The following is a 25,926-nucleotide window of genomic DNA, read 5'->3' on the forward strand; positions in this document are numbered from 1 at the left end:
AAAAGAATTATGGGGGTCTTTAATTTAATTCTCTTTTCTATCTACGATGATAATTATAAGGTCATTTTTATGAAGTAATTAAGATTATTTAATTATGTTCACAGATGTAATTTCAAATTTTAAAATGATATTTTCCTAATTTATAGATTTTTCTACATTTAATTTGCAAGAAAAAAAAATCATATATATACACACACAAAATAATTTGTCTCAATTCATTTAAAAAAAAATCACATTTATAATTTTTTTTTCATTTTTTTTTAAATTGCTTTCTATTGTTAATGGACGATTTATCCTATTAACAGTGGAAATAAAATTTTAAAATGCTTTCAGGGGTCTATATGAAAAAGATACATTGAATTCGGGTCGGGTTCGCGCTATCGGATTCAAATAACAAACCCGAATCCGCTAACGGCTCTCTAAACCTCGGATTGTCAGATTCTCTCAAGAAATACGGCCGCAACGGACACTTTATGCGGCGGCATCATGACCGTTGATAATGATTTGAGATCCGTGAACATTGATCTAGATTTAGATGAACAGATTTCTAGGTACAATGAACGGTGGATACCAACCCGCACGTTTACCATGGATACGTCCTTTCTGAGCCGTTATTTAGAGCTCTAGCGGCGATGGTTTCGGTAACGCGGGATCCACGTGACATACGGAACTGAAAACTTATAAAAAGGAAAGCGGTGGGATCCGCTGTTGGGTTTGAACAGCAAGAAGGTAACTCAACGAATAATTTAACACCACGTGGATTTAATTGATTTTTGGAGATTTACTCAAGGGTGTTTATTTCACAGGGAAGTCAGGAAGTGGGGAAAGTAATATCACTTTCAGGATTTATGATGTTCGTTTGTCCGAAAGTGAGAATAAAACCGAAAGATTTAAGTGTTGGATTAAAGTTCAAAAAAGACTTTATAAGTGAAAAGAATTTAGTTTTTATAAATTGACTCATTTCTCCACTTTAATAAAGAAAAAACTGAAGTGGGCTTCGTTCAAAATCCAGTTCAGACGTAAGTGGGGGAAGTGACACTTCCCCCACCTCAGCACAAATGAACATCAGAAGTTGGAGAAGTCAGATCATTTCCCCTCACTTGCCCTCAAATGAACGCACCTAATATAACTTTTTTAGTAGGGGTATATGAGTAATTTTCTCTTCAAAGAGGTTGATTTATCCACCTAATTATGTTGGAGAATTTCATATGAGTTTTTGTTTATTTTTTATAAAATTAAAACTTTGTGATCCTCGAAATAGCCGAATGATTATCATTCAATTTTTTTCTATTTTAAAGCTCATAAATTTTTCATAAATATATATATTGAATTTTATTAGTTGTTTTTTTATTTGCCTACTAGTATTTTTTAAAAAATATTTACCATGTTTTTTATGTGTTAATTTAATATATGACATTATTTAAATATGTTTTTTACTTAATTTTTTTATTTATATTCTAATCTCAAAACTGAAACAGGGTGATCAATTTCCAGCATGTCCCTGGCTAACTGTGCTTATCATATTTATTAAAAAAATTGTAACTAAGCTCATTTAAACTTTTATTTTAAATTTATTTGATTTTTTTAAAAATTAATTATATATATATTTTTTTAATAAATTTTAAATAGTAATAATCACTATTTCCCAAAGTACGAAAGACAAAATATTTGGAAATCAAAGGTTGAAAACTTACAATAATTCCCTCATAAGTCATAACCAATTAATAAATCAAGAATTGCTAATCAAACCATAAACTAAGTGACAAGAAGAATCCATGCAGGTAAGACTTAACGTGACAATTAAATTATTAATTCACTGATAATAACAAATTATATTATTATCATTATTATAGAAATTAATTAATAAAATAATAAAATAATAAATTTTAATTAGTTATTTTTCGATTATTAGACCGAGCGGCGTCTTCACGTGCCGGCCGAGCACCTTATTAATTATCAACAACAACTCACACCCGAGTTTGTGACTCAAAAGCCGACACAGTAAAAATAAACTCCCTTCTTTCTAAAAATTATAAATATATATGGCAAGTATTCTATAAACGTTTGTAGATTTCATCTTTACAAATCATGATTTTCTATCGTTGGATCAAAATCTAATGGTGGTTACAATATTTTAATCTGAATTGTTGAATCATTATCAGCATATTATTTTAACAAATCAGAACTATTAATTCTAATTCCTACTAAATCTATTGAAAAAAACAAAAAAAAAACACAACTCGGCAACATACTTATTATCACACACATATATATTTTAACTGTGTGTGATATTTAATTAATTATTATTTTTAAATAGTATATGAAATTTTGATTTTCAATTGGGCATCATATTCTATTAATTTAATATTAATTTTTTTATATTTTTTTATCATAACATTATGTTCTCTATTTTCCAAATTATTTTTTAAATAGTTTTTAAAAAAATCTAAAAATTATATTTGCATATCTCCGGAATCAAACTAAAAAAACATGTTCTAATATAAATTTTAAAATCCTTGAAAATCATAATTCCAAGGTCCAATTATTTTTAATTTAAAATTAAGGTTTTTTATTTGTGGCCCACCACAAATGGATACTTGCTATAATAACATTTTAAACCATATTATAAGGGCACATCATCAAAGTACGTCTCTAGATTTTTTAAATTTTGGGACACTACAATAACCATTAGATTTAAAATTATTAGTTGTGCTAATTCATATATAATGACAAATAATGTATAACAATACCAAACAGTATAAAATAGTTAAAAAGAAAACATGACTGAGAGTCATTAGATCAAATATAACCAGAAAACATCATCTATGTACGAAGTTAGATGATATTCTCGCTATATATATTCAAATAAATAATTTTTATGTGTTTATAATTAATATTAATAATCAAATTAACACTAATTAATTTAATTTATTTCATTTCCTTGTTTGCCATAAAAATGATTGGGAATAAACATTAAAATTTTCCGACCTAAATTCCAATTTTCCATTCAATTTTGATGTTGACAAATATCTATTTACAAGGCTAAAACACCCTTTCCACCACATTGCCATTTGCTCTAATTATTTATTCTTAGTCATTATAAATAATTAAAAAGTGTTAAATTCCAGTTTGATTAGACCTAAATTAATCAATTTGTCATGAAAGTTTTATATATGAATTGCACACAATCTAGTTTTCTTAAGGAAATATTTGTAATTTTAAATTTTTTCAAGGGGCATAAACCCAAAGTAGATTTCTTAGTCTTGAGTCCTGTTAATATATACACACACAAAAAAAACATTAAATATTAACAATTATAAGAGAAAACACACACACACATATATATATATATATATTATTTATTGGGGCGTTCCTCATAACTATTGAATTAAAATCTAACAGTATCAAATGGGATGTACAGTAATATACAATAAAAAGTGAGAAACATATCTCTCCAAGTAAAGCTCTTAATCTCTCTATTTTTCATCCTCTGCGGATATTTTATCCATGTTTGAAAAAAAAAATTAATAGCTTATTTATTTATTATTTTTTTAATATATATTTGTATTTTTTTAAAAAATTTTAATGGCATTAGCCCCACCCACTGTAAAAAACAATTGCTTACAAAATACTCGAGCTTCGGGTTCAAAATACACTGAACTTAATAGTAATAAAAAAGCCCCCAAGCTGTTAGAATGAACTTGTAGTCCAAGCCCTGTACATTTACTTATTACATTTAGTAATAAAAAAAAATTCCAAGGGTATACATGCAAAGTAGAAATCTTACACCGGTGAAGTTTTGGGTCGAATTAATGTATTCAAATATATGCACACATATAATAATATAATTATTTATTAATAATTTTGATAAATATAATCCAAATATATAATTCATTAATATTTTATGTGGAAATTGCCAAAAACACCCTGTAAGTTTGCAATATTGCCAAAAACACCCTGTTAGTTTTACACTCCCCAAAAACCCCTTCCTTTTGAATACAATGATTTTTTAAACCCCCCAAACATCTAACAGTGATTGATAGAGTTAATTTGGAATTTTTTGGACGAAATTGTCCCTTGCGTGGGAAGTTGTGGCAAGTGTGACAGGGTTTGACTATAATGCCCTTGGGTGCAATGAGTTTCTATTTAAAAATGAAGCTTCTATTTAAAATATGAGGTATGAGGTTCTGTTTAAAAAATGAGTTTCCTGTTTAAAAAATGAGTTTTCTATTTAAAAAAAATGAGTTTTTTGTTTAAAAAAATGAGTTTTCTGTTTAAGAAATGAGTTTTCTGTTTAAGAAATGAGGTTTCTGTTTAAAAAAATGAGGTATCTGTTTAAGAAATGAGGTTTTTGTTTAAAAAAATGAGGTCTCTGTTTAAGAAATGAGTTTTTTGTGGTGTATTTATCACCCCCAAAATCTCTTTATTGCAGTTGGGCTGGGCCAGTGAGACAAAGCATGCGGCTCACAATCACAGTCACGTTGCATGAAAAATGGGATTTCGAACTCTGGAATTTTGATCTCCACCTCGATCTAGATCTCGATCTTGCCAGAGAAAAAGGTGCAACCTTTCGATGCCTTCGCTCGACGACGAGGAGCATGCGGTCTTCCCCGAGGTCGACGACAGTGAAGACGATGAAGACGAAGACGGCGAGATCGAACCCTCATCGGCGCCACTTCCTCCCTCCGTTCCTGTCACCGACTTAGGCACCATGGATCCAAAACCCCGGAATGATCCCTAACCCCTAACCCTATCGCTATCCATGTTGCGATCTCCGCGATCGAGAATGGTTCCGTTCAAGTTCAAACCTTTGTCTTATCCGAGCGTCGCCATCGAAGACCTCACCACTCCGACCGCCGAGGAACGTCGCCAACCGGATCGCCAACGCCGATAAAGATTTCTCCTTTAAGACCCCACACGAGCGAGCCACCTTCGAGATCGCTCGCCAGATCTCGAGCTCAACACTCAGCGTTCACGCGAGATCAGCGACGATGAGATACTCAATGTCCCTACTCAATGAGGGTTTCTGCTTTAAAAATGAGGTCTCGCTTTAAAAAAATAAGCTCTCGCTTTAAGAAATGAGTTCTCTGCTTATACGCTTGTTTGTCTTTGTTTAACTATCTATGTTTCGCTTTAATATATTGCGCTTTACGCTTTAAAAAAAGTGCTTAAATATCGTTGTTTCTATTTAAATATGCACGAGTGCAACCTTTCGATGCCTTCGCTCGACGACGAGGAGCATGCGGTCTTCCCCGAGGTCGACGACGAAGAAAATGAAAGAGATGAGGTCGACTGACGTGGGAAGACGATGAAGGCGAAGACGGCGAGATCGAACCCTCATCCGCGCCGCTTCCTCCCTCCGTTCCGTCACCGACTTAGGCACCATGGATCCAAACCCCGGAATGATCCCTAACCCTAACCCTATTGCTATCCATGTTACGATCTCCGCGATCGAGAATGGTTCCGTTCGAGTTCAAATTTCCCGCCTTATCCGAGCGTCGCCATCGAAGACCTCACCACTCCGACCGCCGAGGAACGTCGCCAACCGGATCGCCAACGCCGATAAAGATTTCTCCCTTTAAGACCCCACACGAGCGAGGCCACCTTTCGAGATCGCTCGCCCGGATCCGGAGCTCAAGACTCAGCGTTCGCGCGAGATCGGCTGACGATGAGATACTCAATGCTCCTCACTCAACGAGGTTTCGCTTTTTAAAAAAATGAGGTCTCTGTTTAAAAATAAAGCTCTCTGCTTAGAAATGAGTTCTCTGTTAAGAAATGAGTTCTCTGTTTATATGCTTGTTTGTCTTTTGTTTAACTATCGATGTTTATGTTTAATATATTGCGTTTACGTTTAAAAAGTGCTTAAATATCGTTGTTTCTTTTTGAAATATGTACAGTGGCCAAGATTAATTGGTTTTTATATCCGGGATTAATTTATCACGTAAATATTTGTTTTTTTCCGTTTAAATATTAATGTTTTTGTTTAAAAAAATGAGTTTTATGTTTAAAAAAATGAGGTTTTTTTGTTTAAGAAATGAGTTTTTTTGTTTAAGAAATGAGGGTTCTGTTTAAGAAATGAACTCTCCGTTTAAGAAATGAACTCTGTTTAAGAAATGAGTTCTCTGTTTAAAAAAACGAAACTCTCGTTTAAGAAATGAGTACATGCAAAAAGAATGAAAAAATGTATGCAAAAAGGTTTACAAGAACGATGATGGAATTTCATAACGCAGGGTAAAAGGAAGTGAAACAATAGCAAAGGAAGGTATCGGGTATGCAAAACTCACGAGTGCATTTGGGAAGTTTTGAAATTATCGAGGGTAGAACAGTAATTTTTCCCATATTTTATTATTATTATTATAACGTAATAACTTATTAATAATTATTAATAGTAATTTAATTTATAGTAATTAAAAAAAAGGAATTAATAAATTCCGATAATAACTTCCCGACACTTGGAAATGACCCAAACCAAGAACAGCGACTTCTCTCCCTCTCTTTCTCTCTCTCTCTCTCTCTCTCTGCAGTCTTCGCCATTTCTCTTTGGTTCTTCCAATCTCGCACTCGTTCTTGCTCTCTTTGGGCGGCATTCTCTGCTTCTCTGAGGTTAGAGTTCGATTTACTGTGTGTATTTAAGTGTATTTTGGTTCTGTGAATCTAATTGTGGGTTGAATGTGGTTTGATGTGATGATTTTGTTTGTTTAGTGGGGGATGTTGTGGGTTTTTCTTGGTAATCTTGTGGGAGAGTGAGGGTTGTGATTTGTTGGTTTTTTTTTTTTATTTTTAATGAAAAAGTTGGGTTTTTTACTGTGGGATCTCTGTTTGATTTGGCTGTTTTGAGTGTTAGATCGAGTTCTGGGTTGATGTCTGGTTGGGAGTTCTTGATTCTGTGGGTTTTGACCGGAAAGTCTTGGTTTTATTTCGAATCTGGTGGAATTAAGAACCTAGTTCTTGCTATTGGAAATGGAGGAAACTGATTTATGTTTTTTTTTTTTTACATTTTTTTTTCTTTTATATTTTTTGAAGAAATTTGATGTTTTTGCGTTGCTGCACTGTTGACCAGTCTTTGCATTTCTTTGCCATAAATGAGAAGCTTATAGAGGGCGAGAAATCTGTTGGTAATAGTGGCCCAGAATAGTATCTCAAGGAGATTTTTTCATGATCTTTGTTACTGTAACTTTTCCTCTGTTTATTTAGTTTTTTTCTGATGTTTGAATTGCCAACTGAATGTTTTTAGTTGTTCTTAACTTCAATAAAGGTGGATACAGATTTGAAAGTGTTATGTGTTCTTCTTCACCTTTTATGTTTTATACTTTGTATTAAGGAATGATTTCTTGTCCTCGTTAGAGGTTTTAGTTGGTGTAGATCAGGGACTTTGTAGTTGATGAGATGATAGAATGGGATTCATGATGAATGAGTTTCATTTGTCCAGTAGATAAATCACACATCTTGATCTCTGGTTCAAAGTTCATGTACTGTTTTAGTTTGTCTGAGATTATAAATTAGCATTAGCTTGTGCTAGTTGAGATAATGGAAACCTTTTATTCTTTGATTGCCCCACTAACCTTCTTGTCTTTGGTATTCAGCTCAGGCATCTGATGTTTGGCATTTTGATGTTTGGTGAGTTGTGCAGTATGAGTATGAAGTTATAAAAAGAGATTTAATTCAGTGAGTTTTGAAGGTTGATGGGCCAAGTCGTGGGTTATCAGTGGTGTAAATATGTGTTTTTTGAGATATGGACAACTTGTAGCTGTCGGTAACTGGACTGATGATTGGCTTTGTCCTTCTGGGTTTTCCATAAATTCCACTTCAATGGCCCTGTGTACAGACTAAGTTCATGGATATCATGTTATTCATTCAATGTGTGCCATTTTCTATTTGAACAATTTGAATAATATGAGTTTATTGTGATCTTGGTCCTTGATATCTTGAAAGTATCTCGGTCTACTTGTAGGGGTTGTCTATTGCATCATTTGAATGCACAATGAATGTGTATTAAATAACAATAGGTAATGCCATTTACATGAGCGACTGACTGCCTGTATTCTTTGATTTGTGACACTAATTTCTCACATTTGATGATCTTCATCATAAGAATTATATTTTTCTAGGAATATTTAGTATTAGTTTTGCCCACAAAGTCTAGTATGCTTCTTCATTGTGATCATTAGTTATCATACGTCCTTATTTAAGTTTTTAAGTACACTTGTACTTTTTGTGATTTATTTAAAATTTTGCTGCTAACCATTTGTCAAGTACTTATAAAACCTATGTTATCTCATATATTTTAATTTGAGAAGGAAGGGCAGTGTTATCACCACATGTGACAGCCAAATTTTTTAACTTTCATGAGTTTTTATCTTTTACTTCTGAATGAACTAATACTTGTCGGCTTTATTTCTCGTTACTGTATCTTCTCAAATGACTCATGTTCTCTTGCTTTCATATTTTGAAGATAATGTCTGGACAAGCCCTTAGAGATCTCAATGTACTCCCCCCGTCGGAATTAGACAAAAAACCTGATGGCTCTGTTAAAGGCAAGGTTTGCATTGGGAATATTGTCGAAAATCATGAGAAGAAGACTAAGGTTCCCACGACCGTGTCTGATTCCTTGTTGAATGATGCTGGCTTGGGGAACAATGTGATAGAAGCAGGAAATTTAGAAGTTGAGTATATAGATTCAGAGAATCTGACTGATCTACAGGACGTTGATGCGTGCCTCAGTGTATGAGGCTGTCCTCATCCTTTTCTTGTTAATTTTTTAATACAGTTGTTTATGGTAGATCATCATTAACAAGAGTGACGTTATTTTGATTTTATTGGATGTCTCTGTTTCACCCAGACGCTGTCAGCAAGGCTAGACTCAAAGGAGTGGGTTTCAATATGTGAAGCTTTAAACAATGTTCGGCAGCTGTCTTTATACCACAAGGAAAGGATGATGGAAATGCTGTTAGTCTTCTTCACCCATGCAATCATTTATTCTAAACAAATTGAAATGCTTTAATATTCTGCCGTATAATATAATTATTGTTTTTTTTTTAATTACTTTGGAGAGCAGGGGTAGTGTGATCCCGCTCATCGTGAAGTCTTTAAAAAATCCAAGAAGTGCTGTATGCAAAACTGCGATCATGACATCTGCGGACATCTTTAAAGTCTATGGGGATGTGATAATTGACTCTGTTGACCCCTTGGTATGTCCTACTCATTTTTTTAAAAATTTTATCAGATCCCTTGGTACGCACATGGAATTAACTAATGTTCTATGATTTTTTTTTTTTGGGTTCAGCTGGTACAACTTCTGCTTAAATCTTCACAAGATAAACGGTTTGTATGCGAAGCAGCCGTGACAGCCTTGATAGCAATGACCACATGGGTCTCTCCCTCTCTTTTACTACCTAAATTACAGCCGTATCTCAAGAACAAGAATCCCCGCATACGAGCCAAGGCATCCATGTGTTTCAGCAGAAGTGTGCCACGTCTGGTAAGCTTGATCATCTTTCCTCCGGCCTTGAGCTTGATGACTGATATTCTCTGAAATTTTTCCGACTCTTTTTCTGCTTCGTTGATAGTTTAATTTTGTTCGCTTTTATATCCACTTTGCTACATCCTTGAATTGATTCCAAGAATGTATTTATGCACTGTATTGAGCATTATATTATATGCCGAGATCTTTCAGGGCATTGAAGGGATCAAGTCATATGGGATTGATAAGTTGGTTCAAACAGCAGCATCTCAACTCAGTGACCAACTTCCCGAATCAAGAGAGGCTGCTCGAGTCCTCGCATTGGAATTGCAATCCGTGTACGAGAAGTCACAAGGCTCACCAACTGAAGACTCGAAGGAGGTGGAGAACGCGGACTCTTGGGAGGTCTTCTGCCAAGCCAAGCTTCCGCCTTTGAGTGCTCAAGCAATTATTCGTGTTACTTCGACTCCCAAAGAAGCTCTGGTAGCTGGTTGCTAGCCTGAAAGATATTACAACAATTGGTTTGGCACTCATGCTATTGCTTTTTCGATTGATCTTTTTGTACATGGTATATGAACAAGTAGTCTACGCCGTGATCATCTAGCTCTTTGTTTTCGGTATACCGTTTGGTATTAATTGAATCCGGTATTGTTTGAACTTGGTTCTAAATTCTGATAGTTGAGGAAAAACAAGACTTCTTTTAGGTATCTTTTGAATAAAAACCATTTTTCTCATCAGTTCTTCAGGTAATTCATTTAGTTCAATCTTTTAGCTTTAAGATGTAGACAGTCTTTGATAACTAGGATTACCATATCCAAGGGATGTGGACATGCAATAATGTGGATTTACATAAGAATACCTTCTTTTCTTTTTTTTTTCTTTTTTTGTGGTTGATTTTAGTAGGAAGATTAAATATAGACAATAAAATTATATATATATAAAAAAAAGGTCTGAGATATCATGTAGATTTGAGGGATGTCCTGATCCATAGATCTTAGGATGGTCCATCCCTTGTCTCTCTTCATCCTTGGGACCATGTATGTCCTATTAATCTTTTAAAATTTTCACTAGAATTTTTATTTATTTATTTATTTATTTTGAGGGGTAAACTTCTCTTTCTGTTTTTATTTTTTTTTCCCCAGAAATTTCTCATACAAAAAACCTTAAATTAATATTAAATGATTTGATATGCTTTCATTCACCATCCCCACAACCAGCAACTCCACATTACCAAATCCAACTCCATTCAACACCATGGAATAAACTTCCCCTTTTACTCCATCCATGCAACTCTGAACTCTTCCTCTCTAATTCCCATCTTTCTTTGAGAAGCAAAAATCTTTTTTTTTTTAGTTGATAGTGTGTGTATCATTATACACAAAACATTAGCTCTGATAACATATTAGATACGTGTCGAGAAAAAAAAGAAGAGCGCATTTAAAATGGGAAGCAAATTGCTAAGCATTATTATAGAGGTCGCGATCATGACTATCATCATCTTGGTTGTGCTTACACTAATTCTTGTCGGAATTCTAGTCTTCATTCGTATCTGCACTGTTGGAAGGATGAGGCCGAGGCCAAGGACTACCGAGCAGGGCGGCAGCGGGATGTCACCGGAGGACCTGGAATTACTACCGAGCTATGAGTTTTCGGCCCGGTAATAATAACTCCGTTGAATGCGCTGTTTGCTTGGAGAGCTTCGAGCCGGGGGTGAAGTGCAGGATGCTTCCTGTCTGTAAACATAGCTTCCATGCGCGTTGTTTGGATTCTTGGTTAGTAAGGACGCCGGCATGCCCTGTATGCAGGACAACCGCCGAGCACCCACAAGTTGAGAGCAAGGCGGCAGCCGGGGATTCCTGTGATAGTTAGCAATGTGCTGTAATTGCAGTGGCTTTTGGCTTATACTCTTGTTTATCTGCTTTGAATCAATTGTTACAAACATAAAAGTATCGATAAGGTCAAACTTCAAAGCAAATAAGGAAAACTAGAATTCCATTCCCAAGATTCTATGGAATGTGCTGTACAACAAAACTGCAAAAATTCTGAGATTAGGTTTGATGAATTCAGTATACTCTTGAATTCATTTCTCTAAAAAAGCAGCAGTAGTTATAGCATTCTTGATTTCATTTCTTCTAAATAGAAGTAGTTCAACTATTCTGGCCACCGACGCATTGTAGATTCCGGCTTCCCTTTCCTTGAGGATCGATTTCATGTTCTATGTTCTCTTAATCTTCGAGAAAGTGCCTATCTCCGAGAAATAGGTGCTCTGAGTTCCGCTTCCAAGAAGATTCCCGTGAGCTTGTGGGTTTGAGAGTTCAATTCCCTGGAGTACGAAGGACGAAAAACCACGGCGTAAGACTTGAGTGAGAGTTAATGAAATTGAATTCATACGAGAACATGCAAATGGAAGTGTACTCACTTGCACCGGTGTAAATGCCAAACTCGAAGTCAATCCTGAGGTAGCACCACCACTACTTCCATAATGCTTATCTTTAAACCTGAAATATGGGAAGACGAGATAAAAGATTAATACATGCGTAATTTTCGCACACCATGATAGATGAACAAACAACACTAAACAATTAGACAAAATTGTTGAGATGTCACGAAGATTACAGAGATATCCCTCTTCGTGACATCTCAACAATACTCCAAACATTGACAATCAAACAACAGCATTTATTTTTAACAAAAGAGCTAAATATATATAAAATATATATATATATGGAAGTTGATAGAAATCGCATACCTTTTAGCAGCTTTAGTAGCAAGTTTGCTTTGAGCGACTGAAACCCGTAGCTTTCCGCTTCCTGCCTGACCAAGCATACCATACCCTTCCCCAAGTCCATCACCTGGAAAGAAATGTAAAATTTCAGATCTATCTGTTAAGAAAGTACCCAAAATGCAGCTGTATGTAGGCATGCACCAAAAGGCAATATAAAGCCGTTCAAAGAGAATGAAGCACAATATGAACTACCTATTTTGTTTTTGGATGGAGTATGAGCATCTAAAATAGATAATGAAAAAATATTTCAAGAATCAATTAGAAAATTAGAAGCAAAATATTAAGTTACACAAATAGTTGCCAGTTATAAACATAACCTCAAGCAAGCACAATGTAGCTCTCACAAAGTCTTCTTCGGAGTGCCATTAATTAATGACTACTTTCTAGCCAAACACAAGGCATCCATACTGGTAAAATGGAAGCATCAATTTTTTTTCATTTCCAGACTAGGTGGCACAATAACAAAGGAAAAAAAAAACACCCTAGCCATCCACATCTTGTGATAACCAAGTGAAATCATTATAAGAAGCTAAAGGTCTTGGGACTGCATGCTCTGAAAGCTATTTCAAAATAAATATCATGAAAATCATTTATATAGTTTATTTAGCAGACAAATTTATACCAACTACCATGACACAACACAGATAACTTTGTAAAAGGAGAGTCTACAGATGTACTGACCAAGGGAACTCTCTTCTGGGACTCCAAATTGCATTCTGTTGGCGAGTTTCCTCATATCAGTAACCGCATATCTGAAACATTTGGAGTCATCCAATATCAAAATATTGTAAAAAGAATAAAATAAAATAAAAATAGCACATGTTATAAAGTTTCTTAGCAGAGCAAAATAAGAACAAAGTATGTTACCTTTCTTTCATTTTACGCAGCCGTCGTCCACCTCTCTTCTTTTTAGGTTCTGAATCTGGAACTGGAAGAGGTTTCGGTTGCTTTGCAGGGGGTGGTTCTTGCCATTTCTCTATTTTTTTACGAATCTCCTCTCGCAGATCCCTTCCAGTCTTCCCTGTGGGATCTCCTCTTGTCGAGTCTACTCTTGCTGCTAGGGTTGATTTAGCAGCCAACAACCGGCAAGCACGGACCCTCAAAGAAGGAGGGGTGCTTTGGAAAATCTCTGTCTGGTCTAGATAACCAACACGGAATTGAGAGGTCGCAGTTGAAAACCCAGCAAGATTCTTTTTCTTTGCCCCAAGAAGCTGAACATTACAAGCTGGCATTTTTGCTAAAGCTGACAAGCCACCAGCAGTTCCCATGAGTTTTGCTGCGACTGCACTGCCAACAATCGCAGAAAGATTAGGTGCAATATAACCCATCCTGCTCTCTACAAAATCAAGCACTTTCTTCTTTGCAACATCCAATGCAAGTGCCCGATCACAAGCATCAATTGTTTTCTTTAAGTTCTCCTCTGGAAGGGGTTTGCCACTTGTTGTTGATGCAGTAACAGAAACCACCATAATAATAGCTGAGGGCAAAAGTCCTTCCAGATCAACAAGGGTCAAATCCATTTCATTTCCAATCTTCTTTACAACCCGAGCATAGTCAATAGGATGGTGAACAAGGGACTCAAGCTCAGGGAACTTCAACCGGTAATTGTCTCGAATAAAATTGTGAATAATAACTATTTCGTTTTCAATATCAACTGACAGGGCATTGCAATCCACAATCAATTGATATTCAGGATCATCTTCCAGTACCATCCCTTGGCTAGAAATATCTGTTCCCTTCTGCAACGCATCTTCAACTTTCTGCAAAGGTAAAGAAACCAAATAGGAATGAAAAAAAAAAAATTTTAAGCATGAAGGTTAACTGTAAAGCATCTTGATCTTGAGTTAAATCCCATGGATAATTGACTGATAAACATAACCTATAAAATAGCTGTACAAAGATGCCTGATCAAAGGAATTTGGTTCATGTCTAACAAGCAAGCATGTCAAAACAAGACTCTCCGTGGTGTATAAAACTTTAAAAAAATAAGTAAGAATACAAGCATTACGTTCAAATATTAAAAACCTCAGTTACCCCAATTTGCATGCCAAAGTAGTCATAGCAATTACCTGCATAATGTCATTATACCGTTGTGTTTTCTGCAATTTTGATACACTATCAAGATCATCATAATTCAGAGCTTCGAGATCAGCCATATCACCATCACCATCTTCTTCCATGTTTTCTGCATCATTGTCTTCATTGTCCTAAAAGAAAAATTATCATGAAACACAGGTTAATGACACTAAAACACCTACACTTAGAGCAGATGAAGTTCTTTTATTACTCTTTCCTCTTTGAATACAGTAGGACTTTGTCTATATAGAGTAAGAAATTGAACAATAATCAGAGCCAAGAACCGCTCCTTAATCCAATTAGCTTAATATCTCTTCTGTGGATTAAATGACCTTATTCTGTAACAAACTATAATTCCTACAATTCAACCAAACACCATGCCTGAATAAGCCAATGGAAATCCTAATTTTGATCCACCTTCAGTCCTTATCCAAAACCAGCCTTGAAAACACGATGCAAAAGAGGTAGTTACTTACAAGAATAGGTTCTTCATTATCTGATAACTCGTCAAGGTCCGCCAAGAAAGAATCAGCAAGATTTGCCTGATAATAAGAACAAAGAAAAGGAAGTTTTGTCATCGTAAGATGATCATTTGAAAATAATTATTAAAGCAACATGGAAAATTTACTAACAAGAAAACGCAAAAACATAACATCACCGATGAAACTCTCCAGAGGAGTATCATCTAACAATTGAGGCTCCCAGGAAGACATCTACCATGCAGAAACTTTAGACTTGCAATGAAAAAGCATGCAATGCTATCATATTTTAATTTACTAATACAACATACAAGAATTCAAGTTTGAATGAAAAGGTCACTAAGTAGCCAATTAAGAATATCAATTTGCATATATATATATATATATATATAATATGATGCAGATGGAAATTTGATGTTGAGCTCTGTTGTTTCTCACATAAAATTTAACATGTAACAGCAGCATTTCATTATTCTGTACCCTCTCATGTTCTTTACACTCCAATGAGAATTAGCTTATTGAATGGGGACATTGGTGCAGCACAATCGCTTTGATGAAAAAAATTAGGAACTTAAGAAATGTAAGTTCAATGGCATCAATTGACGTCTAAGATCAGAATATGTTTAAAAAGAAACAATAAATGACCATACTGAACCCAAGAATTCATAAAGCAAATATTCTCACCAAACGGCATGTCATTCCTATTTCTCATATTTCCATGATATAAATGCAAAATGGCTGATAATCACAACAAAATCATAAAATTTCATAAAATAGAGAAGAGTAGACTAAAACACTAACCATCACTTAGTTAAACTATTAGCCACAGGTAATTATCAGCAAGACCCAACTGAACACCTGCATTCACATATTTAGAGTCAATAAAAACAAATAATCAAATGACAGATCAGCACAATAATTGATTACCCAAAGAACTGTGAATCCAACTAAAACGCTAATGTGACAAAGGCCCACCCAGACAGAATTCTCTAGCAACAAATAAGGATGTTTAAGACCAAATTTCATGCTTTATAAGCTCTAAGCATAACAAAACCAATATGTGGGCACTCTTCCAATGATAAGGGAAACAGCAAAATTACAGTCCTTCCTAGCATTTGACAAACAGAGATCAAAACAAAGGATTTATAATTTCAAATAATCATTCCATATAAGGCAAAAACCCCAATAATTATTTCCTGAAAACAAAAATAAGAATATAAACATAAACCCTAATGCAATAAAAACCACCAAGATACGATTTTGAAAGACCAAAATTTCCAACTTTGCAAATTCATATTACAAGAAACCAGGATTTGGGAACTAATCTAACAAAACACACCAAAATCAAAGTCATCACCATCATTGGAGAAAAAAACAATCAAATCACAAGATGATTATACCAATTTAAAGAGAAATCAAAGGAGAAAAACACTAAAATCAATCACAATTAAGCTAAATTAAAGAATTGATCCAGATATCGCGTACCAGCTTCGAGGAGTGCACACCCAATCGCGAGATCGATGATCGGAAAAGGACCAATCTTTTTTGGAGAGGATGAGCAGTTGAGCACTGCGTTATGTGGAAGATAACGGGTCGGATTCTGGTCTGGTTTTAGATCCGATAATTTTCCAAACCCGCATGCGAAATTTAGCAACCCGAATCCGATAAGGAATCTAGTTAAATTACCTTGGGGCCCTCAATAAAATTAGATATTAATTATTAACTTCTTTTTGACCAATTAAAATTTTCACAAAATTTCTTGCTAAAAAAATTTACAGATGAATTTTTTTTTTTATATATCTCAAATGAGCTTCAATCTTTAATCTATTTAAATAAAATTCATAGTAAAAATTTTATGGAAAAATCATTAACATATAAACAATGTAATGTAATGTATAATATTTATTAAATTTGTTTATTATAAACAATATAACTTAAAAATCTATACATGAATAAACCATAAAAATGAATAAATTGTATTTATATTATGAATATTAAAGTTGACATAATAGTGTGATTTGAATTTATTTAAATAATAATAATTTTTAATTATTAAATTGTGCATTATTTCGATGCTAAATTAACCAAATTTACATAAATATTTGTTATATGATGTTTCTTTATATTTTTAACCAATAAAAAGATATAATTAATGTGATTTATATGGAAAAACTCAAAAAATACAAATCATTGTTTGAAGGCTTTCTATTGTTCATTCATAAGAAATATACATTGATTTAAAAAATTAAATCACCCTCAAGTCTTCTCACTCAAGTCTTCTCAATTTTTTTAAGACAGTACTCCCTCCAACAATGAAGGCCACAGTTAAACATAACATTTACTAAAAATGCGATTTTTTACTAGACTCGATGTACCAACTACCAAGTGATCTATTATTAACCGAATCTTCCTTGAACTCTCGCAGATTGTGAAAATTTGAATCATAAATGAGAGCATATTTCTAGGAGTGTGAGTAATAATTGTGTGAAGGTGATCCCAGCGCCAAAAGTGTGGACCCCGCCCTTCAACTGCTCTGCCGAGACTTATGCACATCCCTGTCTTTATTTATGCCTACCTGCTCATCTTGACAAAAGATATTCAGATGGAACTTTAAATGCCTTAATTAAATCATGTACAAATAAATATCCATACAAAGAGTATTCATTCAATTTCAGACAAGCCTCTAAAAGCAATTCTAGATAATGATGATCAATATACCCACAAATAAATGCAGATATGCCATGCAAATCAATCCACAACATTAACTCCATATTGGCTTTAAAACACTAGATCACAACTGAATGGTCCATTGATGGTCCAAAAATATAGTCAATCAATCTTTCCTTCCTGAGCTCTAATTTCCTGCAGGTTTAATGGAATTGCATCAGTCAAAGTGCAGATTCAAACTAAGATCATCAGAGAATAGTTCACTGTTTACCATGAATTATATACAATTATCACTCATTGGTAAACATGGAGGATTGAATGAATAGACTCAGTGCTTTATTCAAAATACATAGATTCAATACTTTATTCTATATAAACATATAAATATATAGACTCGATACTGTGATCTTAAATTCATATATCAAGCAAAGTTTTTTTTTTGACAAGAGGAACAGACAGCTGAAGGCCCTGCTAAACCGTCAGGGGCATGCACAAACCTCGGTGGAGCAAGTGGGGGCAGGTCCCGCGCACACATGGGCGTTGGGACGACTTGCACACAACCACCGCTCACATCTCCCAGAAATGTGCCCTCAACCGAGAATCAAACTCTCACCACTCGGTGAAGAGCTCTATCGGCGACCCATATACCAATAGATCATTTGATCGTTGGCGTATCATATCAAGCAAAGTTGACAAGGGTACTAAAATGGTAATGAGTACAGAAAATTGATACAATAACAAAAGACAAAAAAATGAACAATACTTGAGAAACCGATCATGGACCGGAGTTTTTACTGTTTCAGTGCACAGATAATTTGAGAAGAAAATATGAGATGGAAGCATTGCTTCTATAACTGTTCTTTATACCTATAGCATCACACATTCTCAATGAAATTACAGATCAAGCCCTTCCATCCCAACGCGATATTACTTACCTTCTACACTTTCACCCCGTGTTTTAATAAATAAATTTTAAAAAAAAACAAACAAAACAAACAAACAAAAAGCCCTTCTAGTATTTCCTGGTTTTCTGTAAGAATTTTTATTTAAACATATAATTAGTTGATTCTCCTAGACAACCTTTTCTTCTCTTTCAAATACTCTATTCCTACTGGAACATCAGCCCCAAATGACACTTGAAAACCAAGAAATATACTTCTTTTGCAGCAAATCTTGAAATGTGGAGGTGTGTTAATATTTAATATGACAATAAGGAAATGGAAAATGGGATTTCACAATTAATAACAGAACATATTTTAACATGAAAAAAAATTCCCTTCAGTATAAACCTAAACTGTTGATGTATATGACAATAATATTCAAAGCATAGTTGGCCACTACTCAAGGGATTGAATTAACTCAGAGGCACCCAAATATTTAACAAGAAAGGGACCTTGCTTTTTGTTTTCAAATTATGGAAGTTACATAATACCAGATAATTTTCTCAAATGCTTGGAAAATTCAACAGTTGTGAAAATGCATTATTGTGCCGTACTAAAGGAGATCAATTATGAACCACCATAGACATTTGTATGAGAACTGAAAATGACTGAAACTATAAGGAAAAACAAGGAAAAAAATTGACACAACTAATGGATTATGAAATCCTAACACATGATTGATGCTACTTTGTAATGTGCCTTGCATTATTTCATGATCCGACCTAATTAGTGATTCAACCCTTTTTTGGGAGCACGACCAGAGGAGTTTTTTTGTTGTGTGGTTCGTGGTGGAAGCAAAGGGTGATTGACTGATTGTCATAATATAATTCGGAGCAACCTAAAACGGCTTGATCTTGGCTTATATATGGTTTTAAGGTTGCATTATCTTGTCTTAATTTTCAAAGAAATAAGAATACTATCCCTGCATGTGAATATGGGTAAAATTGACTGAATTATGCAAATTCTCCTATCTTCTTTATTTGTTTCTTGTCTCTTATATCCTATTAATCTCTAGGTCTACCACAACATGTTTTCCCTTGTTAGTCAAACCTTTAGGTTGAAATTTAAATTCTACCATCACTACGCTCCATGTTGCAATGAGAGTTCACCAAGGGACAGAAATCGATCTCAAGAAGGCCACCAGAATCATGTGCAGCAGAGCCAACATTACTAAACCCTTTCATGATGCCAACCGGCCCAATAAGATTCCAGAGAAGACCAACGCTCCAAACCATTTGTTGGATACAAATCTACAATAGGGAAATTTTAGAAGACTTCAGTTAATGGTATTTGAAAGATGCAAAAAAAATAAAAAAATAAACAATTCAACCTTCCCAGAAATTTTACAGACAATCACACAACAAAAGTCATCACAGAATTTTCCAGTTATAGCAACTGGATTAGATGGAAGATCAAAACAGAATGAACAGATGCCCAAAGAGGGAAACTTGTTTTTCAGTTTGTTCTCTCCGTTTTGTAAAGTGTTCAAAGCTAATAAAGTCACTTGAAAAAAAATTGTCAAGGGCTCATAAAAGACTGTAACATGCCCATACTCACTTTCTATTGCAATCTGAATGGTCGAACAAATCAACAGTCAGTATTTGCCATCCTAACTGCCCAGCTGCACTTGTAAGAAAAAGATAATACGGCCATGCTGGGGACATACAATAGAAATCAGTACGACTTACACAGGACATAGGACCCAATAAAATCATGGTAAAAACAGCAGAAAGGAAGAGTACTACGAACCAAGCTCTGCATTGAAACCACTGACAAATAAGCTACCAATGCATGCAATCCCAAATCCACTGATCCAATTCTTTGTCAGAACTCCAAACCTCAAAGCTGTAGATTTCACACCCACTTTCAGGTCGTCTTCTTTATCCTGGTTGATGGTTTATCAGTAGTTGCTAATGCATATGGCTATCCTAGTTTATAAATTTACTTTGCATGCATAGAGAAACAGTATGCACTAAAGAAAAGATTCTCACAACTATACCTGATGAGCATAAATAGTATCATACACAAGCGTCCAAAATACACCTGAACTGTACAATGGGAGCACAATTGCAGGATCCAAGTTCCCCTTGATTGCAGCCCATCCTAATAAAGCTCCCCAGTTGAAGGTCAAACCTAAATATGCTTGAGGCTGTTACAAATACACCACCCACCAGAGCTGCATCACTAGTTGTTGCTTCGGAGAAAGGATAAGGGACAAATTGGAAATAATTTCAAAATCCATACCCAAAATGTCAATCTCTTCATCAGAGGATATGAAAAAACAAGAAGCAATGATGATGCCCCCAGAATTTGGCTACACAAAAATAATTAAACCTGGTTAGAACTTAAGAATTGATATGACAAAATATCCAAATACTTAGCCTGATGAAGCACTGGAATACATAGAAGTAAATGATGAAATACTTGTTAAAATCTGGAGACAAATTCAAGCCACCCATGGGTTAAATGTTAGCAACCCAAGCTTTGAAAGATAGTAGCCATTATATTTGATTTAATAAGCACGTTTGATGAAGGTTTTGCCTATAATAAAGGCTTAGATGATCAAGAAGTGGGTGTGAGTTTATACGGGTGTCTTGTCTTTTTATTTTACCTCTTATTTTATTTTATTTTATATCATTTTAATTAGGTGGAATTTAGGATTTGCAACCCTACAAATTCCCGACAATACTTCGCAGGAAAGGGCACACAAAAATTTAGTTTAACTCAAGATTCAATGGCATTGCATAACATAGCCATACTACCAAGAAGAAACAATTTCTTATTTCGAGGCAAACTAAATGAGTCCTTCACATAAACACCAGTTCACGATAGACCAAACAACAACTACAGGGAGTTCTATGTTGAAGAACGAGGACTAAGCCAAAACTTATTAGCAATGATGGATTTATTGTTAACCATTGGTTCAGAATAACACAGTCTCATAGTACAGGGAGTTTTGTCTTTCCAGCTCTACAACTCAACATTTTGATATTGCACAAAAAAAGTTCAAAACAAGAAGACAATGAAAAAGGGAATGTTCATATATTTTTCTGCCCATAACTGATTTTAGGAGATAGAGGAGAAGTTCTATGGTAAAGAGACTTGTTATGCATGCATATACAATCAATATGAATTATGAACAAGTCATGCAAGAAATTAGATAAAGAAGATAAACACCATTTGATCAATTCTAGATTCTCCATGACCTTCAGATATGAGGCATACCTATAATTATTGAGCTGTAGAAGAATTCCCAAACCCAATAGAAGCTGAACTCCAAGGAAGCCAACCCCTTGATATGGTGTTAATAGACCAGATGCAAATGGTCTATGCTTGGTACGTTCCACCTGGAGCACAAGAAGTTTACACATTTAGCAGACAAACGGTAACCTAATGAGACACTCATTAACATATGCCATAGACTGATAGCACTGGTTCTGCAGCCCAAAAAAATCAGAGGATTCCCAACACAACCCAAATTTATCCAAATATGGGTGTCTAGCAAGAAAGTGGTCAAATGGCTTGCTATCTGCAGAAATACTTCCTTCATTGCTCCCTATGTCAAGGGCATAAATAAAGCAACCTGTGGTAGAACATACCTCTCTTCCCTAGTTCACTCTTGATTGTTTGTCTTTAATATTGATTGTGCTTATCACACAAAAGGGAGGTGAAAAAATTAGAAAATACCTTCACATCAATGTCACGGTCAAGAAGATCATTCACTGTACAGCCAGCGCCCCTTAGAAGCACTGCCCCACAACCGAACAATGCTAGCATTTTCAAATCGGGATATTCACCAGGCTGTGCTGCCATGGTAATAGACCTAGAGAGTTTAATGAATCAAAAGCATCCATCATTTTCTCAAAGGAATGAAAAGAAGACAGATTCTACGATTTGATTTAATACATATGATGAAAACAGAATGAGTTGCACAATGTTAATATCCATTCCACAGCCACAACAACATGACACCAACTTGAACCTTTTAACACCATCTTTGGTATTGATGTTTCCACGTGGCTAAAAGAAATCAAACAAAATTCTAAGTAAGTTTGAGAAACTTTGAAAGAAGGCATCTTTTGTCCAGAATAATCTTCAAGAGAATTATCATCCTCTCAGTTCTACGTTTCACCTATAGTTACTTATGTAGGAACCATTCCCTGGCAAAGCAACTAACATAATTTACAAGTTAAAATGAAAAAAAGATCTCTATGAAAGCCAGGAAGGGCTAAATTATGGAAAGAAAGAAAGCAATATGCATATACATATCTTTACCAGAAGCAAGGCCAAGCCAGCAACCAGGTGCCGATGGGCTTATCCAAACGAGCCAGAAGAGCATACGGCCGCAAAGAATCCGGCAAGTAGAGATCAATCCAAGATGAGTTGGACACTGCCGACCGTCGATTCCAAGGCTTCTCATCCTCATCTTCCTCCTTATTTGGATTTCCAGAGGAGCTAAAACTGGTGATGGATGCGAGAGATAGAGTCTGGCGCAAGGCCAGAAGATGATACCCCGGTGATCCGATGGGCGCTGAGAAGAGAGTCCCCAGAGTTTTGGGACTGAGGATGGGCTTGATGGGACTAGGTTTCCTATGGCCAGGGGCGAAGAAGACAGTGGCAGCGGACGCCCAGCATTGAGGCCGTAGCCTGCGGGCAGCACGGGAAGCCAAGAGCAACGCCATATGCACCAAATGACAACAAGCTTCACGTGCCCACAAGATGATTGGGACCGCTTCCTTTGTGTGCCCTCATTAGAAGAATTCAATTAAGGCTCCCAGGAAGACATCTGCCATGCAGAATCTTTAGAATTGCAATGAAAAAGCATGCAATACTATCATATTTTAATTTACTTATATAACATGCAAGAATTCCAGTTTGAATGAAATGGTCACTAAGCAACCAGTTAGGAATATCAATCTGAAAATTGCATACATATATAATATGATGCAGAACGGAAATTTGATGTTGAGCTCTGTTGTTTTTCACATAAAATTTTAACATGTAATCAGCAGCATTTCACTATTTTGTCCCCTCTCATGCTCTTTACACTCCAATGAGAATTAGCTTATTGAATGTGCACGATGGTGTGGCACAATGGCTATCATGAAGCATTAGGAACTTATGAAATGTAAGTTCAATGGCATGAACTGAGGTCTAAGATCAGAATACGTTTAAAAAGAAACAATAAATCACCATACTCAACCGAAGAATTCAAAAAGCAAATATTCTACCCGAACGGCATGCCATTCCTATTTCTCATATTTTCATGATATAAACGCAAAATGGCTGGTAATTATCAGCAAGAGCCAACTGAACACCTGCATTCACATATTTAGAGTCAATAAAAACAAATAATCAAATGACAAATCAGCACAATGATTTATGACCCAAAGAGCTGTGAATCCAAGTAAAACCCTAATATGACAAAGGGCCACCCAGATAGAATTCTCTAGCAACAAGTAAGGATGTTTAAGACCAAATTTTCATGCTTTACAAGCATTAACAAAGCCAATATTTGGGCACTCTTACAATGAATGGAAAACAGCAAAATCACAGTCCTTCCTAGCATTTGAGAAACAGATATCAAAACAAAGATATGATGATTTCAAATAATCAGTCTATACAAGCCAAAAAAAAAAAAATCTTCCTGAAAACAAAAATAGGAATATAAACCTAAACCCTAATGCTGTAAAAATCACCAAGATACGATTTTGAAATACCAAATTTTCCCGCTCTTCAAATTCATAGCACAAGAAACCAGGATTTGCGAACTACTCTAACAAAAAACACCAAAATCAAAGTCATCACCACCGTTGGAGGAAAAAACAATCAAATTACAAGATGATTATACCAATTTGAAGAGAAATCAAAGGAGAAAAACACTAAAATCAATCACAATTAAGCTAAATTAAAGAATTGATCCAGATATCGCTCACCAACTTTGAGCAGCGCGAGCCCTATCGCGAGATTGATGAACGGAAAAAAGACCAGTTTGTCTCGGAGAGAATGAGCACTGAATTATGTGGAAGATAACGGGTCGGATTCTCGTCTCGTTTTAGATCCGATAATTTCCCGAACTCGCATGCAAAATTTAATAACCCGAATCCGATAAGGAATTTGGTTAAATTACCTTGGGGCCCTCCATAAAAATAGATATTAATTATTAACTGCTTTTTGATCAATTAATATTTTCACAAAACTTCTTAACAAATCTTTGATCTCGTAAACTAGATAGCCCAATAGTATGACATAAAATACTAACAGGAGGACAAGAGTTTGAATCCTTCTCATGGCAGTAGTGTTCATATATTGTACAGGTAAGTTCAATATTATACATTGTGTGGATCTTCTGTAAAAGAAACAGTGATTTCACTTTTTAGGATTGCTACTTACAGGGCAATGGGATTTTTCTACGACACCGTAACCAATACACCTCTGTATTTATATGTTTTTTTATAATCGTTTAAATGAGAACCGCTTGTCGCCTATTGGTAAAAAAAAAATTGATCTTTTTAAATAAAATTTATAGTAAAAATTTTATGGAAGAGTTATTAACATACAACCAATATAACCTGTAATATTTATTTCATTTACTTATGATAAACTAATATAACCATTTATATAAACATTTACTACTTCTAGTTTTTGTTGCATCATTAATATAATATTCCATTAGTTCTTATTGTAATTGGACCGGCTCAAGCCAGCTATTAGAGTTTGTCAAACCAGATTCATTTATAATCAAACATAACAAAGATAGATCAACATTATATATATATATATATATATAATTTCATGTTATAATCATCATCGGCATTTGATGTTATAAATCAAATCACATGTCTTTTTAATTTTTTTAATACCGACCCTCCAATAGTTTAAAATTAGTTTGAAAATCTATCTTTTAAACAGTTTTATGTTTTCCCAATATAATGAGGTGGTTTGTTTGCAATGAAATGTGATTTAAAAAAAAAAAATAGAAATATCAATTATATCTTACTTCTATCCCCAAATGTTACTATTCATTCAAGTTTTTCTTGAGTGGACATTTGGCATGATGTTATTAGTATATCCCCAAAATTTTACTATATTCGTGCTGGTACAAATGTTAACATAAATCTGTTCTTTTAGATTTGTTGATAAATGTGCTGGTACATGTTACCGGATAGTTGCTGCGAGTGAGCATACCATTAACTTAAATTGTTTTTTTCCTCCACTAACCTTAGATCTTATTTTGGAGCCGCTGGTCTTCTCTACTAACCCCTCAACAATCCCAACCCTCCCCGGCGGCAACCGGACTTGCCTTCCCTTGCCTCCTTCCATCCCGGCGACATCGGGTCCTTCTTGATCTCATGAACGCCGGATCCCTCAAATCCCTACCTCATCATAAACTCTTTTTTTTTTCTCTTTTTTTTCTCTTTTTAATTTTTATTTTGTGTTTTTTTGGGGTTTATTTTGAAAAAAGGTTTAATTTAATTTGATTTGAAGGTCTCTAAAGGGGGCAGAACCTCACTAGCG

General features: G+C 34.9%; 3 protein-coding genes across 5 annotated transcripts; 1 reads left to right on the forward strand and 2 right to left on the reverse strand.

Moving 5' to 3' along the window:
• Nucleotides 1-6,468: 6,468 nt before the first annotated feature.
• On the forward strand, nt 6,469-10,197 carry LOC120279624. 3 transcript variants are annotated; one of them, XM_039286548.1, is made up of 6 exons: nt 6,469-6,603; nt 8,453-8,722; nt 8,840-8,946; nt 9,056-9,188; nt 9,284-9,478; nt 9,674-10,197. In XM_039286548.1, exons 2-6 carry the CDS (start codon nt 8,456-8,458, stop codon nt 9,956-9,958), a joined length of 987 nt encoding a protein of 328 aa, XP_039142482.1. In that variant the 5' UTR covers nt 6,469-6,603; nt 8,453-8,455; the 3' UTR covers nt 9,959-10,197. The 3 variants fall into 3 exon arrangements, with proteins under 3 accessions (XP_039142482.1, XP_039142484.1, XP_039142483.1); XM_039286550.1 differs by lacking the exon at nt 6,469-6,603 and adding an exon at nt 7,628-7,819; XM_039286549.1 differs by lacking the exon at nt 6,469-6,603 and adding an exon at nt 7,839-7,859.
• Nucleotides 10,198-11,424: 1,227 nt separating this feature from the next.
• On the reverse strand, nt 11,425-16,372 carry LOC120279475 (U4/U6 small nuclear ribonucleoprotein Prp31 homolog). Its single transcript, XM_039286410.1, has 9 exons — nt 16,286-16,372; nt 15,602-15,658; nt 14,798-14,863; nt 14,315-14,452; nt 13,113-14,005; nt 12,927-12,997; nt 12,210-12,312; nt 11,880-11,958; nt 11,425-11,783 (listed from the first exon to the last, which is right to left on the reverse strand). The coding sequence occupies exons 2-9, from the start codon at nt 15,602-15,604 to the stop codon at nt 11,676-11,678; spliced, it is 1,461 nt and encodes a 486-aa protein (XP_039142344.1). The 5' UTR covers nt 15,605-15,658; nt 16,286-16,372; the 3' UTR covers nt 11,425-11,675.
• Nucleotides 16,373-17,397: 1,025 nt separating this feature from the next.
• LOC120279054 (4-hydroxybenzoate polyprenyltransferase, mitochondrial-like) lies at nt 17,398-24,431 on the reverse strand. The gene is made up of 10 exons (XM_039285899.1): nt 24,345-24,431; nt 23,640-23,726; nt 22,684-23,194; nt 22,096-22,231; nt 21,634-21,755; nt 20,653-20,722; nt 20,408-20,557; nt 20,158-20,293; nt 19,966-20,062; nt 17,398-19,658 (listed from the first exon to the last, which is right to left on the reverse strand). Exons 3-10 carry the CDS (start codon nt 23,088-23,090, stop codon nt 19,589-19,591), a joined length of 1,188 nt encoding a protein of 395 aa, XP_039141833.1. The 5' UTR covers nt 23,091-23,194; nt 23,640-23,726; nt 24,345-24,431; the 3' UTR covers nt 17,398-19,588.
• Between the last annotated feature and the right edge of the window lie 1,495 nt (nt 24,432-25,926).

Source organism: Dioscorea cayenensis, chromosome 16, assembly GCF_009730915.1.
Source record: "Dioscorea cayenensis subsp. rotundata cultivar TDr96_F1 chromosome 16, TDr96_F1_v2_PseudoChromosome.rev07_lg8_w22 25.fasta, whole genome shotgun sequence".
In the NCBI taxonomy this organism is placed as follows: domain Eukaryota; kingdom Viridiplantae; phylum Streptophyta; class Magnoliopsida; order Dioscoreales; family Dioscoreaceae; genus Dioscorea; species Dioscorea cayenensis.